This window comes from Podarcis melisellensis, assembly GCF_964234715.1.
Source record: "Podarcis melisellensis genome assembly, chromosome: 7".
In the NCBI taxonomy this organism is placed as follows: domain Eukaryota; kingdom Metazoa; phylum Chordata; class Lepidosauria; order Squamata; family Lacertidae; genus Podarcis; species Podarcis melisellensis.
This window is the reverse complement of record NC_138539.1, coordinates 72653303-72671531: the sequence shown is the minus strand read 5'-3', so window position 1 is coordinate 72671531 and position 18229 is coordinate 72653303. Positions and strand designations below refer to the sequence as shown.

The 18229-nt window shown below is 41.8% G+C and overlaps 1 protein-coding gene across 4 annotated transcripts in view; it reads right to left on the bottom strand.

The window, feature by feature from the left end:
- CDH12 (cadherin 12) overlaps positions 1-18229 on the bottom strand; it is a 652390-nt gene that overhangs the window by 147271 nt on the left and 486890 nt on the right. For all 4 annotated transcript variants that reach the window (XM_081918186.1, XM_081918185.1, XM_081918188.1 and 1 more), the window contains one exon: positions 2252-2678. In XM_081918186.1, coding sequence (XP_081774312.1) covers positions 2252-2482 — 231 coding nt within the window. In that variant the 5' untranslated portion in view covers positions 2483-2678. The remainder of the gene's footprint in view (positions 1-2251; positions 2679-18229) is intronic.

Genomic DNA, 18229 nt, shown 5'->3' with positions numbered 1-18229 from the left:
TTCTGCTCATATGAAACTACCATTTTGCTTCCTAAGATTCACACAGACACACACAATAGCTCTCACAAATATGTATAGGAAATTATTTCCAAAACAGGAATGCAATCGCAGCTAGCTGTCCTTCCTCATTCACACATGCTACTTAAATAAGCAGAAACCATACAAAAGGATCCACCATGTCAGATTAACCTTTCAAGGTCACTCAGCACAACAGAAAAGTTGCAAGGAAGGTAAGGGGTCAGAAGGCACAGTGAATGTAATAATATCTCCTATAACAAATCCTTTAGAGTTATAGAAACAGAGGCTTTTATTTTTCTTCCAGTAAGTAATTTTGAATTGCTTTACAAAGCTATAGAAACTAGACTGAAGACAAAGAATAGTTTGAATACATTTTGAGGCTGAAGCGAAACAGGTCTGGATTGAGTCAGTGTCTGAATTTTACACTGCTTTGGGTTCAATGCTGGAAGAAAGATGGCATGTAAGTTTAAGGGGGAAATACATTACAATACTTTAAAAGATAGCTGAAAGTGCTCGCTTCGGCAGCACATATACTAAAAGATAGCTGAAATTGTAAAAATGGAGGCACCCTCTCCATTCAACAACTGCCCTATCATGTGGATCATTATGAGACCCTTAAATTGAGATTGAAGCAGCTTAATATGGATGTTTGACCAATGTCAATGCATTATTGCTTTCTGGGGACGTGGGGGACGCTGTGGTCTAAACCACTGAGCCTCTTGGGGTTGCCGATCAGAAGGTCAGCAGTTCAAATCCTCATGACAGGGTGAGCTCCTGTTGCTCTATCCCAGCTTCTGCCAACCTAGCAGTTCGAAAGCATGCCCATGTAAATAGATAAATAGGTGGTGGGAACATAATCGGCGTTTCCATGCACTCAGGTTTCCGTCACAGTGTCCCATTGTGCCAGAAGCCATTCAGTCATGCTGGCCACGTGTCCCACAAGTCTGTGGACAAACGCCGGCTCCCTTGGCCTGAAAGCGAGATGAGTGCAGCAACCCCATAGTCGCCTTTGACTGGAACTGTCGGGGGGGTCCTTTTTATCACTGCTTTCTATTGGATCTTTGATTCTACAATCATTACTGCTTTTCACTATCACCTAATCTAGATCCAAGAATTGCTATACCACTTCCAAACTGTGCCAAGTTGGTTCTCCTGACACAAAGTGCCATACATTATTTATCCAGAAAGATGCATCAGTGCATTGAGGAAGGCATCCTGAGTCTTTAAAATGGGCATGTGAAAAGTACTCTGGACAAGCAAATGTAATAATCAAAGTGTAATAGACTTGCTATTTGTGCAAACAAGAGTCATTGGGGCGTGTGGATGGGAACCACAGCAATTTAAACTCAGCATATAGAAGAATAAATACGACCATGAATTGGCCACACAAGAAAGTTCCAAGACATTTCTGAAAATTAAACATTCACTCAGAGGCTTTGTTGTATGAATTGGCAAAGCATTTTGAAGCTTATCTAAACATGTTAAGGCTGAAATCCAAATCGCTTTCGCTGAGGCCTGGTTGGAAGTGTTGTGGTCACTCATGAGTGGCAGAAAACCATGAAAAGGGGGAATCTTGAGGGATGGAGGGACAGAGCTGGCCAGGAATTCAATAGACCCTTTGCCAGGCCCACAATCATCACAAGGTGGTTTCAGACACAATCCAGAGATGATATCTACATCAGCAAAATGATTTGCTTGCCCTATGTGGGTGTGCAGTGGCCCTGCTATTTAGGACTAGTCTAAAACAAAAACAAAAACACCTCATTCTGGCAACCTATCCTTCAAAGATTGCTTACTATATCCTCTGCAACTGTTGATAGCTTCCTTTTTAAGCCACAGAAAACCAATGTCAACAATTCTGTATAAAAAAACGACATCCAAAAACACGATTTCATAAAAGTTAGACTACAATACACAGTGGTACCTTGGTTCTCGAACATAATCTGTTCGAGGAGTCTGTTCAACTCCTGAAACCATTCGAAAACCAAGGCACGGCTTCCAATTGGCTGCAGGAGCTTCCTGCACTTTAATCGGAAGCCGCAGAAGCCACATTTGACATTCGACTTTTGCAGAATTTGGAAGATTTAAGTTGGAATCCTATAGTTACCTGGGAGCAGGTCCCATTGAACTCACTGGGGCTCACTTCTGAGTATAGGATTGTAATGTTAAAACACATGTACTTCTTTCATACAACATTTAGTCCACTGAGCTTTTTAGAAGACTAAACATTTACCTTTCCCACGTACTGGGGTTCGGAGCCCATGTATTCTTCCAATACAAAGAACTGATTCCACACCCAGCCTCGCTTGACCCGCACGGCGGGTGTCCTCCTCTCTGGTGCTGTGACAACATTTCCCCTCAGCTCACCTTCTAAAGTCTGTTGTGGTTGTGGATGAAGTGGCTTTAAGAGACCTCCATCGAATAGGACCCAGAGAACCAGGGATAAGCAGTTCCTTGTAAGCATTGGCGATGGTTTCCCTACAGCAAGCAATTAAAAACTCCAACGGTGAATGTCGAGCTGAAGAATCCAGGTTTAAGGTTGTCCGTGGGCCTCCACCACTTGTCTTCCGAGGGTTTTTTTTTATTGCCGAAATGCTAATGCAGACATTAATCCTTCTGGTGACAAGGTTTCTGCCGCATTAAATTCCATCTATAGAGACCTATAAAAGAGATTTACATGGCAACATGAAATTATATAAAATTACACTGAAGTATTCATCCAAACTCTCAAGCACACCTAGTTAGTTTCTAAAGACGGGGAGCGAGAGACAAACACATTGTGGAGGTTGATATCATTTTGGTGTTTCAGACTGTAGCATCCCGTTGCAACAGAACACTGCGTGGGGACAAGAGGAATGCTTCATTCTGCTTCTGCTTTGTATTATTTTAGTGTCTGTCTGAAGAGAAGCACGCAGCCCGCCCTTTATGGCCCAGTTATAAAATAAAGCCGTTACACACCAGTGAATTCAGATATTATTTACTCAGGATTCATTTGGGGGAAAGCAGAAGGGGGAGCACTGAGAGAAAGAGTAAACCTATCAGTAGGTATGGTAGTGTTGCTACCTACATCACAGTGTCTGTGTGTATACACACACACACAAACACACATACATTTATTAAAGCCGTGTGTTTGCGTTTGCTTAGCTTTCTACAGATTTTTTAAAAAGTAGTCAAGAGACAGAGAACTTTGGAGGAAGAGGAGGAAATGAAGGTATCACTCTTGTGAAAGGAAAGGGCTGTGGAGGAGTTGAAGGAAATGAGCAAAGTGGGTAGAGAAATGGAGAGAGTCAGAGAGGAAAGCTGTTATGAGAAGTATGTGTACAAAGACATGGGAGGAAGGATGTCTGAGGAGGTGGGGAAAAGGCAGGAGATAAGGCAGGGAAATAGGAGAAGAAATTGCAGGAGATGGATAAAAGGTAAAGAGGTAAAGGTAAGGTAAAGAACCCCATGATGGTTAAGTCTAATCAAAGGCGACAATGGGGTTTGTGATGCTCATCTCACTTCAGGCTGAGAGAGTAGGCATTTGTCCACAGATAGCTTTCCGGGTCATGTGGCCAGCATGACTAAACCACTACTGGCACACGGAGTGCCTTGACGAGTGCCAGAGCATACGGAAACGCCATTTACCTGCCCAGCACAGCAATACCTATTTATCTATGTGCACTGGTGTGCTTTCAAACTGCTAGGTTGGCAGGGGCTGGGACAGAGCAAAATGATGGATAGAAAAGGGGGAAAGTGTGTGTGTGTGCGCGTGCGCGTGTTCTAAATCTCTTAGAGCCTCTGGATTAGCAAATACTACCTAAAATGGGGAGGCTGTATCACAATACTGAACTACGAAACTCCTTGTCGCAAGGAAAATGCTGTGGCAAAGAATTTAGCAGTTTTCAAAGATGAATTAGGTATCAGTGGAAAGTGAAGCTGAATCTCTCTCACTGCACCATCATTCTGTGTAGTAGTCAACCACCTCAAGCGTGTCTCAGGGGCAGAAGGTTTGAGAATCCCTGTTGTAGAACACAAATCATTAGCTCTACTAGTTATAAGTAGCTATAAATAATTCTGTAAATCAGGCATACCTGCTGGGTTCAGAAAGATAATCACACAATTTCTGCACTTTCTGAAGTTTAGTGAGTTATCACGCATTGTAATTTTAGAGCACAACCCAATGAGAAGTTCTTATACAAGTTAAATTGCAAAGAATGGAAGCTGTCCTATTCAATATCTTGATGAATTGAACCTGAACCATTCACTGACTAATGTAATGAGTAACACATGACATGCAAAATAGCTATATAAAAAGTGTTTTCCAACTGCATTCTATAATTAGAGATGTTTTTTGTTCACATTTATGAATCCCTCTGAATAATTGTAGCTATTTATTAACTTGATAGCATTAAAAGGATGTAATTAAGTATTTCCACTATTAAGGACAAATAGAAGAGATTTCACTTAATTTAGGGCTTGAATTAATGAGCACAGCGACACAGAAGCTTTTAGTTAATTTTGGGTGGAACAAATGGCAGATAAGCAACAGGCGGTTTGTTGTTGGTACTATTACTAGTAGTAATAATAACAGCACAAGGCATACATAGCTAAGTAGAGGTATTTCCCAAAGATTCCTACATTAGAAAGACAAGTTACAAAGGGGAAAGGGATTAGAATTTGCAAGGAGGACAGCGCATCCATCTGAGTGAAGACCAAAGAGATTAAACTAGCTGTATCACTTCACAAGCATTAGCAAACAGCGTGATGGGGCAGCATAACTCACCTGTCCTCCAGTCAGTCATATTGTTGCTGCTTACTGGGATGTAAAGGGGCAGGGCAGGCTGTTAAAATGACAAGTTGAATGTGCATGAAATGCTGTGTTTGAATGCACTCTATTTAAAATGTTGTAATGGGAAGTTTATCTTAGGCAAAGAGGTTGCACTCTGGCAAATGCGTCAGAGAAGGCTGGTTATTTTTGCCTTGCAATTACTACTTGCCAGCAGTAGGTTACTTTATTTTGTAACATTTATCTTACTGGAACTGGTATTCAAGACTGTTCTGTAGTTAAGTATTAAAGTGCATTCTTATGGTGGAGAACAGGGGTGCCATCTAGGGGGGAGAGAAAGGGGCCAGAGCCGCCCCCATATTTTCAAGAAATTCTGCAGTGATCCTCAAAAGGATGTGCCAGGATGAAGACGCTTGGCCCTGGCACATCCCTTTCAGGGTCACCAGAGCGCCTCCATGGAAGGTGTGTTGGCGATCTCCGACAGGGACACACAGGAAATAGAAATACATCATTTCCTGCTACAAAGTCATCCTCAAAACAAAGCATTTCACTGTCTCCCCTCCACCATAACAGTAACTGGAACCAGTTTAGGAAAAAGTAAAGTAAAAGAAGTGAAGTTTTGGAAAAAGGAAAGGATTATAATGCTGGATACATAGGGAACTGGGAGGATAAACCTGTTTCTTATCCCATTTTCCTCCCCAAATGACCTGTAGGCAAAGTTTATTTCACCTTGGTATATAATGAATTGTGCCTAAAACTAGATTTGTTAAGGACTCTTTCCACATGCAGCTGCTGTGATATGGATGCCACTGCCTTGTGGCCTGACCCCACACTGTTGGGTAGTGTCTACGTGACTGCCTTTACTTTGCATACTTTTAAACTGAGGATGGTCCTGTGTCCTACATTACAGAAGACAGGCCTCTATTTGAGTGTGTCCTCTGAGGGCTGTTGAAGTCTGATTTTAAGATAAGAAACTAGAAGGAATAAAGAGTGGGAACATTGAAGTTTCCTTTCAACAGTTAGCACCTGGTCAGCAGACTGAGCAGGCAGACACACCACTCTCCATCTACCCCTGTGGTGCCCAACGTGGGGCACGCACCCCACAGGGGGGGATTTTATTTTTAAGGGGGGCAATTCAAGAATGAGTTATTAACAGTGAATGGCCTTTTAGGCTTCTTCCACATGAATAGGAGTTCACTATTTGAATAATAAGAATTATATGTCACCGGGGGTGGGGGGTGGCAATCAGGGTTTTAGAGATGCTTAGGTGGGGCATGACCAAAAAAGTTGGGAAGCACTAATCTAACACAATATGATGAGATGTAAAGATTTTTCAATATGCACCAATACACATATGCAAATTTGTTAGCTCTTTTGTTCACTTCTTCTGATGCAATTTCTCTGCTCTGACATTGTATCTGCCCCCACCAACCCCCATTCATTTTTTTCTGTTTTGCAGATGAGTAAAATGGTAAATCACACTGGGCCCATTATTTCGGATGGTGTTAAAATGCAAGTCTCTTCCATTTCTCTTGTGTGTGTTGGGGGGGGACCCCAATGTTCACAAGTCAAGAAGCATACAATAAAGTCTTTGAAATTATTATTTTTTCCTAAGATCAAATATTTGCAGAGTTACTCTTTTTATTATATTGTTCTTATAAGTGACTATTTTACTAATATTAGTTACTTGTAGGCTGATTTCTTTTATTATTAAGGATATATAATTAAAGATTCTTGAAAATCTAAGTTCTGAGAAGAGAAGAAATCTATGGTTATTTCCACCCTGAGACAGGAGAAAGGTTTGTACTGACACCCACACTAAAAAGAAAAGTTCAGTTTAGTCCCCCTTCCACTAAAACTGGTTTGTTTCAAGATCTTAAAGGGCAACCAGATATATATGCAAAATGTGTGTGTGTGAGAGAGAGAGAGAGAGAGAGAGTGTGTGTGTGTGTGTGAGAGAGAGAGAGAGAGAGAGAGAGAGAGAGAGAGAGAGGGAGAATGAGAGAGAGAGATTAATAAAACGAGAGATTAAAGGGCAGTGAAAATATGTTTAAGTTAAAATGCCTGACTGATCCTTGTGTTCAGAAAGGATTAATGTGTGGTATCTGAAGCTGAGAAGAAAGTACAGACATCTACTCCATAAAGTTTGCATTTCACATGAAGACTTTCTTAGCAATTTTCACAAGGCCTTTCTTCCACCACTGGACTCTTTCCTGGGTCGTGCTTAGGGCAAACCATGAATAATACACAAACACATCCCTTCTTGTTATTGGGTTGTCTGCCATTAATGGCAGGCATGTAAGCGAGGCACCCATTATATTTTGGCCTGGTAAAAGTGCTTGGGTTTAGTACATGTGAAATGCATTTCTTTTAACCACTTTATTTATTTAAAAGATCAGAGGGCTTCCATGCTCCTTCCTTTTTAATGCACACATACACTATACGGTATTACAATCAGACCAGGCTCATCAATAATGTAATTTCCAGGTCTGGCAGATTAACAAGCACCAGCCTTCAGCTCTGCGGCTGCTGCTACCTGCCTAATTTGGATGGCAAAATGTCAACAACAAATACAGCCTGCTGTTCCACAACCCTACCTTCCTGTATCTAGATTACAGTGGAAAATAATTGTTTAGGGTGTGGGGTCTTCAGAACAACACTTTATGATTCCGTGGTCACCCCTAAACCATTTGCTGCTCAATTCAGCAGCAGCTCCCAGGGAGGTTCTATTCAATACAGAATGCCTTTCTGTAAATCTCAGCCTCAGGCCATTTCTGTCAGTCAGGGGAGCTTTTAAGGTATCATACAGGGAACCAAAAGTAATGTAAAGAGATTGACAGGCTCAGAAGGACACCCCCACCCCTCTGAGGCTTGAAGATGGCATTCAAGCATAAATATGAACCATTTGTAATCCATTCTCCATTGTGCATGTTCTCTGTGCAGGGAGAAAAGAATGGCTTTTCTTAAGCAAGAAGCTTAAGGTATTGTGACATAGCTCACACAACCTTTCTTCACATAAGCTTCAGGCCTTGTTTATCTGTACAAATGGCAGATACCAGTACAAAATTGCTACTGGACTTCAGATTGCAAGAGTTGGATCAAATGGACGGATGTTTCCCAACAAGTGGGTGGTGGTGGTAGGAATTCCTGCACATGCAGAGCTATGATCTCATAAGGTTACAGAAAGAGCCCTGCAGGACCAGACCAGAGATTTATTTGACTGGATGAATCCCAAGCTGGTATTAAGATTGCTGGAAGCAATATCAACAACCTCAGATATGCAGATGGCACAACTTTGATGGCAGAAAGTGAGGAGGAATTAAAGAACCTCTTAATGAGGGTGAAAGAGGAGAGCACAAAATATGGCCTGAAGCTCAACATCAAAAAAATTAAAATCATGGCCACTGCTCCCATCACCTCCTGGCAAACAGAAGGGGAAGAATTGGAAGCAGTGACAGATTTTACCTCATTGGGCTCCATGATCACCGCATATGGTGACAGCAGTCACGAAATTAAAAGACACCTGCTTCTTGGGAGAAAAGCGATGACAAACCTAGACAGCATCTCAAAAAGCAGAGACATTACCTTGTTGACAAAGATCTGTATAGTTAAAGCTATGGTTTTCCCAGTAGTGATGTATGGAAGTGAGAGCTGGACCACAAAGAAGGCTGATTGCCAGAGAATTGATGCTTTTGAATTATGGTGCTGGAGGAGACTCTTGAGAAAACATCAAACCTATCCATTCTGAAGGAAATCAACCCTGAGTGCTCACAGGAAGGACAGATCCTGAAGCTGAGGCTCCAATACTTTGGCCACATCATAAGAAGAGAAGACTGCCTGGGGGAAAAAAAAACTCTGAAGTTGGGAAAGATTGAGGGCACAAGTAAAAGGGGACCAACATGAATTTGACAAAACTCCGGGAGGCAGTGGAAGACAGGAGTACCTGGCATGCTCTGGTCCATGGGGTCATGAAGAGTCGGACATGACTAATCAACTAAACAACAACAAACATCCCATGTCCCAGAGTGGACAACCAGATGCTATGAGAATCTCACAAGCAGGACATGAGGCAGTAGCATCTACCGCTGTTGTTCCTCAACAACTGATATTCTGAAGCATGACTCCTCTGATTCTGGAGTCGGGATATAGCCATTGTGATTAGCAACCTCCATGGTTCTGCCCAACTGGTGACCATCAACACATCATTGTGGAAGCAAATCCCATAGGTTAAGTATGGTCCGGGTGAAGAAGAACTTCCTTTTCTCTGTTCTGAATCATCTATCGTTCAGTTTCATTGGACAACCCCTGATGATAGTACCATGAAAAGGGGAGAAAAGCTTCTCTCTATTCATTTTCTTTACATCATGCATAATTCCTAAAATTCAATCTATGAAAAGTATCTACATGAAATATACCCATGCGGACATCTACAAATGTACATTTTTCCTTATTTGTTTATTAAATAGAGAACACATACTCCAACATGTTGCAAAACAGAAACATTTGTACATCATCTACTCTTCGTGTAGACCAGGTCTCAGGACCGTTTAATAAAATGTTGATATCAGCATCGTGTGCAGGGGCACCAGCTTGAATAAAATATTTGGGGGCCCGTATAAGCCTCACCCAATCTGAGCAATGGAGGTACCTAGTGCTGGTGAAACACTATTCCCCACTTTTTATCCCATGAATTGTGGTGCAGTGGATCCCACATATATTTGCAATGTATTCATAGGGTGGCCTTTACATGGGGCAATCCTCTATTTGAAGATGTCCTGCATCTGAAGGTCTATCCTGTTCATGTTCAAGGAAGGAGAAGAGAGGCACTAAAGTTGCCCATCAACAGTCCACATCAGGGCAGCATATTGAACAGATATATTGAGTTTCTATGTAAATTTTCTAAATTTCTATCTTTGGTTGATGCATTTCTGAGGGATGGGGGAGGCAATACCTAAGGTTGTGTAGAAGAGCCCATTAGGCTGCTCAACTCAATAGACAATTCAAACTCCTATGAGTCATGGGCTGGTGAGTGTTTTACAATGAGTTCCAAGACTCCAACACCATTTCTATGGAAAGCACTGAGCTGATATAAAGTCTCAAGACTACACTATCTGCTCTGAAAATATTACCTTGGCAAAGTAAAATGGGCAGGCAACAGAGCTACTCCTGCAGCTGCACAAAACCTGAAGAATTCTGCTGAGACAAAAATGTAACATGAACAATACAGCCTCACTGACAACAGTCAGAGGAGTTATAAAACACAGCATAAATTGCAGAGGAGATATGGGGGGCATTTCAGCATCTCCTGAAATATTGCAACTATAGAGCTCCTGCAACATGCACAATATTTCAAACTCTGGTATTAGGTGGGAAATCTAATATGTTATGGTCCCACATTCCAAAGCACACACCACCCCAGAAAAACACACATTTCTTCTTCTTGTACAGGTGGAGGTTGTAGCAAATTCATTTACCACCACCAAAGCGAGGTGGGGCGGGAAAGAGCACTGTAAGCAAATCGAGGACAGTGCCCACTTTTTGCATACTTTTCACGATCTCTCAGCACATGGGCTCTCAGTGCTCATCCAGCTCCCCATGCAAAACTTTGAAAATGCCAAACACCCAAGCTCTCATGCCAGTTTGTGTGTACAGTACTGTGATATTCTGATTCAAAATATCTGAAGAAAGCCACAGCTGTCAATTAAGCTTGTCTTTTAAACTTATTGTAGCAGGTGCTTCTTTTTGTGCTAGTGAAAGTGGTCAAGTTGTTATAGGACAGCTCCACTCAACTCCCCCCCCCCCCAGTGTTACATCAATGTCAAAGGAACAGTGGGGTCTTATTTCAAGAATACAAACTTTTTGAAGGTTATTGTTACCATTTTGCCAATGATCTAGAGGATTCCTTTAAAAACAAACAAACTGCAAACATTCTCTGTATATATGTGAAATTTATCAATGTCAAAGTTTGATGATAGACTTCCATGAAACCACCTTTCATCCAGCTTACTCAGGAGTGATGTCATATGATGGAATATAACCCAAAGAAAAACCTGTCCAGAATTTCAGATTGTGACTGAAGTGTGCCTTTCAATGTACAATTGATGAAAGCTGCTGTAATGAAGGTGAGTCTGTTTTAAGCTTGCTATCAATCTTGCTAATTTGAGCTATACTGTGACTCATTAATTGCTTATCAGACTGCTATGTACTGGAATGAAATAGCATGCAAATCAACTCAAAAGTTTACACTTAAAGGTTTAACATCTAACTGGCAAAATGCCTGCCATGCTTACAGAAAAGGCAAAGTCAGGGTCTAGGTATTGCATGCTTGTGAAACATGGACCACTTATAAATGCTATCTCCAGCTCCTCGAAAGATTCCATCAACAGTGTCTCCAAAAATTTAACACATTGCTAGGGAAGACAGGCAAACTAATGCCAGTGTACTGGAAGAAGCAAAGATCACCAGTGTTGAAGCAATGATTCTTCAACATCAACTTTGCTGGACTGGTCATGTTGTGCGGATGCCTGATTATTGTCTTCCAAAGCAATTACAGTGGTACCTCAAGTTACAAACACCTCAGGTTACAAATGATTCAGGTTACAAACTCCACTAACCTGAAGAGTTACCTCGAGTTGAGAACTTTGCCCCAGGATGAGAACAGCAATCGTGTGCCGGCGGCACAGCAGCAGCAAGAGGCCCCATTAGCAAAAGCACGCCTCTAGTTAAGAACAGTTTCAGGTTAAGAAAGGACCTCTGGAATGAATTAAGTTCGTAACTAGAAGTACCACTGTACTCTATTTTGAATTTAAAAATGGAAAGCGTAATGCCGGTGGTCAGCAAAAGAGGTTTAAAGACTTTCTCAAGGCAAATCTTAAAAAAAAGTAGTATAAACACTGGCAACTGGGAAACACTGGCCTGTGAGTGCTCCAAGTGGAGTACAGCTTTTTACCAAAAGTGTCATGGGCTTTGAAGATGCTTGAACTCAGGACAAAAGGGAGAAATGTGCTAAGAGGAAGGTACCCTTGGCAAACCCTCACCATGATCAGCTCCTGCCCAGAAACCTATGTCCCCACTGTGGAAGGATGTGTGGATCCAGAATTGGCCTGCATAGTTACTTACGGACCCACTGTTAAAACCGTGTTTATGGAAGACAATCTTGCTTGGCTATGCGTGATTGCCAAAGATTGCAAGGATTCAGGGTGGCTGCAATGCATATCTATGCCACCAGATGCAGTCAATTGCTTCTGACACATGGCTATTTCCAGGGACCTTTCACTAAGGATGGGCAAGCATGTCAGTTTCAGTTTCGCTCTGTTTATCCATTTTCCAATCTTAAGTTCAGTTCTTCACATTTCCAGAACAGTTTGCACTCCTCATGAAACTTCGTCAGCATGTTAGTGCAAAATGCTCCAACAGAGTGATTGAAATGGGATAAGGACAGACATGAAGGAAAAGATAGAGAAGCTGCAGCTCTTGTGGGTCCCATTCAAAGTAGCCAGAGTTTCAGGAGATTGCAGATACAGTTTCCTCCCTATCGTGTCTCAAAATATGCCCTTTATTCGCAATTTAAATGCAGGCTGGTTATGGGAATAACTGAGTTTCTGCAGTTTTGAAAGGAAAAAATCCACCTGCTTTCCCAGACACCACCGAGAGGAGAATTGCCATGCAGAATACTTTGTTCAAGGATAGAGAACATTTTGTCTATCAATGACCATTGACCCACAACAGAAAAAGCAAAACCATCAGCAGCCACATGCAAGTATTAATTGAGTTCTAGGTTGTTCATTACATTACCAAAAAACCCTATACATTTCACTTCATTTATGTATTTATTATATCTATATCCTGCCTTCCCCGCCCAAACGAGCCTAGGATGGTAAAAAAAGTGGCAAATAAACAAACAACATTTAAAACATCTCAGATCCAAAGGTTTGTTTAAAGAGGAAGGTGTTCAATAGGTGCCAAAAAGATAATAGAAACTAATATTCAAGAGGCTAATTCCAAAGGGTAGGTACGCCACAGCAATGAAGGCCAGTTTCATTCATTGTGTGAAATGGATCTCCTGGTAGAATGGAATCTGTGGGAGACCCTGACCTGCCCAGCACAGAGTATCAACTGGGTATGCTGGTACCAAGCTATATAAGGCTTTATAGGGTAATGCCAGCAACTTTAAGTTAACTCGGTAGCTCATTTGCATCCAGTGTATTGTAATGTCTAGAAAGTTCAAGATCCATCACAGCTGCTATTATTATCATTCTCACATAGAAGTCACAGTCATGAAGAACTAGGGCCACTCACCTGTCAGGGAATCCTTGCTTTTTTGTCAGTAGGGTTAATGGCTGTCACCCTGACCACTTCAGTTGGATGAGCTTCCACCTACTCCCCCATTCCTCACACCCATCTCATTATTGTCCAGTAGTCCTTTCGCTGGTGCCACCAGCCAATTCCTCACCCACCCAAAAAGAGTTGCACCTGAGAAGTCCACAAGCAAGGTATGCTGGCAACTGTCTCTGCCTGCTCCTAGCTCCCCATCAAATGATGTTCATAGGTGTACTGCCTCTGTGCTTGTTGCTACCATTAGCTAACATGCCTAAGAGCCTTCTTCTCTCTCACAAATTTGTCTAGTTTAAAGCCATTTAAACCAATGTCCCTTCTTGAATCTGCTGCCAGAGACTGTCATACATTAATTATGACTTCTGCGAACATAGAATTGCTTTTTTTATTATTATCCAGAACTGACAGCCAATCAACATCAGCCGAAAAACCAAACTTATACAGGAGGGAGGAAAATATTTTTCTCTATCCCCTTATTTATAAAACTCTTATGCTGTCCCTTTCTAGTTACACCTTCCCCCCCCCCACAAAAAAAATTGCTGATGAAACTGGAAATAATTATTAAAAGCAAATTATCCAGCTGCATGTCTGTCAGTCCCTAGGTATTTATTATTATTATTATTATTATTATTATTATTATTATTATTATTATTATTATTATTATTTCTAAAACAGAGATAAGACAGCTTTGGTTGGGAAGATGTTACAACAGTGTTGAAACAACTAAATTTTCCCTTCAGAACTTTCCTAGGGGAGTTCTCCAGGCTTACCCACTATGTAACTCTTTAATGTGTTCTTTCTTTAAAGAAAAAAAAAAGAGAGAGAAAGAAATTACACTAACTCCCTAAGTAAGAGAAGACAGGATTTTTGCTTGACCTACATGATTAGGAACCCTCAAGCGTCTCTCATGTGCACTCTGCACATTTCCCAGACTCATGACTAATGAGTTGAGTAATTTTACAACAGATGCTGAGTTGGCTTCCAGCACTCAGGGGGCTTGGCAGGCCTGAAATGTAGCTGTAACATCTCCTAAAAATTCACGCTGTATCTTGCATAGGAGATGGAAAGCTATTTTAACAAAAGGGTACTTTCATGGAGGGATGGGACAAGCTTTTAACACAAGGGTGCTGGGGTAATCAAGTACTCCTGCTTGATCACAGTGAACAAATTCAAAGGATTCAAATCTGATCAAAGGAGACAACAAACACTTCCCTGCCCTGTCAATGACCACTAACCATGATGGCTGTTTTGCATGCCTGTTGCTGGGAATCACCTGGGCAGAAAGCTCTGTTGTGTTTGGGTCTTGCTTGTAGGTTACCCACATCTGGTTGGTCACTATGAGAATAGGATACTAGATTATATGGCCCACTGGCTTGATCCAACTGGCTGTTATCTTAATGACTCTTGCCTCTGAGCATCTTTCCCTGCCAGGGATTATGGAGCTTGTATTATAGTGCAGGAGTCTCTTGATGGTGAGCTTCTGAGATAACAGAACTCAGAGGTCCACCAACTGGAACAATGAGCAAAACAGAGGAGTGATGATGTATTTTGAGAATGAAAAATAGGTCACTTCCAGGCTGGCTCTTACCACAAGGCAGGAGACGGCAACAGTCAGGATGTGGTGGCCAGATATTGAGAGGCAACCTACTGGTGCCTCCTATGCCAGTTTTCAGCTCCCAGGATGATGCCACCCTATTGTTACTGTCAAAATATGATTTAAATGTCATTTCAATAAGCTTCAGGGAACAAAATTGCTCAGCCCAGGACAGAAACCCAATCCTAGTTTTCTCCAGATCATTCTTTGTTTCAGCAACCTAATTTTGATAGGGAGGAAACCTGTTGCTGTTAAGTTAGCAGTTTGAAGGCCCCTCCAGATGTTCTTCTTGTTGAGCATTCATTATTGGGGTGGTTAGAAGCAATCACACTTTCAACACCATATGTGTCTAAAAGCGATTTCAGGCTATCATTCAGCCTCCTATGTAACTGGCACGTTGCTTCCAGAAAAGAAAAGAAAAACCCAGTTGCAAATATTATGGAAATGAGTGCTAAACTTCTACTGTAGCTCTGTATAATTCTGGAAGTGGTTTTTACATTGTGCAAAAGCTCAAATCAATGTAGTGCTGAAATTAACAGTCAGGGGAAGGTAGAGGAAATGGAATAAAACCGCTTTGTGAATGCAGCCTTCATGTTTCTTGGTTAATGTAATCACATAAACCAAATCTCACTGGTTATGTAGCATTGCAACATCATCCTGCTGATGATACTTGTTTGGCTGGCATTACCCATATGACCAGTACAGGAAGAAAAAGCAGAAATAAGTGGAAGGGGAAGTAGCTGCAGCTTGAGGGAAAAAAACTAGTACTAAACAGGAGAGTGGGGAAAGATGAATTTCATAAAGAGGGTTTTACAGTGAGTATTTCAACCCCATGGAAATGATTGAAGAATATTTAGAATACCACTGCTTAAAGCTAAAATCAAGTTATATGTTCTATTGTAATGCTTTCTTGAATTCAATAGGTGGAACGGCAATCAATAGATTTAATATAATGTTTATTGTGTCTAGCCTTTGAAAATAAGCATAAATTTGTCTGTTCATTGTAGCTTGCCAGCATGAGGTTTAGATACAAAATCAATGATACATTTGTAAAGTTAAGCTTCCCTGAAGCCGTGCATTGACACAGTCCCTGATGAAATACTGTCTCTGCAAAACTCACCAACAATGAATGGCATTGTAGTGAGAGATAATGCCGCTACGTGCAGCAGATTGCCTAGATATTCTATGAAGAGTAAATTCACAATGTGTCTCCTGTACTCAAAGAATACATTCAAATTAGAAAAGGAATGGACGTGGGGGGGACGACGACTCATATTGAATTATTCACTAAGGTAAGTATAATAAATTTACAAAAGAAAGTATGATTGGGTGTACTAAGAGCCATCTTTTCCTGACAATCAATCATAAGGGACAGAGCTCTTGGAATGCTGGTATTTCTGACTACTACTGATGGATAGCATGTTTAAATGTGTGAACATCCCCATGCTTCAAAGACAACACCAAACACACATAGATCCCACACGTTCAAAAGGGTGGCATATTCTGGAAGAGGCTAGGCAAGAGCATAGTTTCATAAACCAGGGGGATTTTTGACAAATTCAGTGATTGATTGATTGAGTGTGTGTGTGTGTGATGAAGAAACAACAGGAATAATTTGGGTATATATAGAACAAGGTCGTCTCTTAAGTAAGCTGGTTCTGAAATGTAGGGCCTTATATGTTATTACCTAAACCTTGAACTTGGCCCAGAAGCAGGTCTGCAGCCAGTTTAAATCCCACAAGCAAGGTGTAATATGATGTAGTAGCGTGTCCCACAAGCAGCCTAGCCACATATTCTGCACTAGCTGCAGTCTCTGGGCCAACCCCAAGGGTAGCAGCACACAAAGCACATAAGCAAAACGTAACAAGTAAGTGAATGGGGTGTTAAGAGGAGGGGTAGCACCTCTGGTAGGGAACACATCATGTCCACCTTTGGTCACCACCCTGAAGTCAGCTCTCACCTGTGGTTCCTAGAAGCTGTCAGCATGCCACAGCAGACACACCACAGGAGACGGCTTCGAATGGCCAACTAAACCAGATGAGGGTAGCTGAGGGGGCTCAAACCCTCTGTAAGTTACAGGCTTCCCTTGCATGTGAAGAAAGGCTGTGGTGGATTGAGCGGATGAATCCAATAGTGGGCCCAATGGTCAAGAAGGAGGTTTCTGCATGTGCTGCAGAGGTGAAGTGAGGGGCAGATGGACCTCATCAACCTGAGAAGGTAGCCAATCTAGGAGAATGAAAACTCTGATTCTAAATCTCTGTTGCCTTGTGGGATATCTTCAGGCGAAGGAAAGGTTAAGGAGTAACCCTACACAAAACTGGAGTGGAGTCCCTAAGATGCTTGGATAGCACCTTGAATGTATCCTTCTGGGAATCTGTATTCTCCTGCAGCCAAGCTGGTGCCAAACACATTGCTCTGCTGTCCTTTGGACCACAAGAGCAAGGCTGAGAGGGAGGTCTTGTTGTCTGGACAACCCAGGACCTCCATACACACTGCCTAGGCTTGAAGCTAGCTCACTTCAGTGCTACTAACACACACCCGGAGGTGCACCCCACTGTCTCTTGAGCCAGGTGGATGCAATGAATTGAGTACCAGCAATTTGCACTCCTGTTTCCATTTTTATTGGAATTATCCAACCACTTTATGGGGGAAATTAACATCACACTATTATAAATGTTCTGTCTCCACAAGCATATCAGCTTGCCAGTCAGAATGACCCCCCCCCCCCATTCTGGGACTTCTTCCAGCCCCCACAGAGTCAATTTGGTGTTGGAGGTGGGAAAACCCATTGCACAAGTAGAAGCTCTTCCACAGGGCTTCTGCAGACAGGACTCATTGGGTGAATCACACCCCTAGTCTCCACAACACAGATTGGTCACTGGATTGCCAAAACACAGAGATAACATTATCACGTTTTCTTTGCCCATCTATACTTCCTCCTCCTGCTGCTGCTGCTCAGAATATATGTTTTCCCAAATTAATTTCTCTACTCCACATTTCCTATTATTTGGAAGGTGATCTCAATACTCCCTCTGCCATGCTAAAGTGCAGGAAACCACCTCATGTTTCAGGAGGTTGGAGGGCCAAAATTGGATAGTTCAAAGCTTGCCATGAAAAACCTGTTCTTGGATATATTTAATAGTGAGACCACAATCTTAGCAATGTCCATTCAGAAGTAAATCCCATTGAACTCAGTGGTGCTTATTCCAAGGTAAATTGGTTTAGGATGGCAGTGTAAATTTCAGAAAGAAAGAAAGAAAGAAAGAAAGAAAGAAAGAAAGAAAGGAAGGAAGGAAGGAAGGAAGGAAGGAAGGAAGGAAGGAAGGAAGGAAGGAGCATTTACTGTGGATTTCTTTTAATGTTTTGTAATGTGTTCCTTGTTCTTTTTCTGTACCTATTCCTGGAGTTTTGAGATTTGCCTTCTATGGTCAAGATAGACACAGCATTCTAGGTGTAGATGGGGGGGGGGGGAGCAGACATTTACCTAAGCTCTTTGTGTCAAATCTTGACATTTA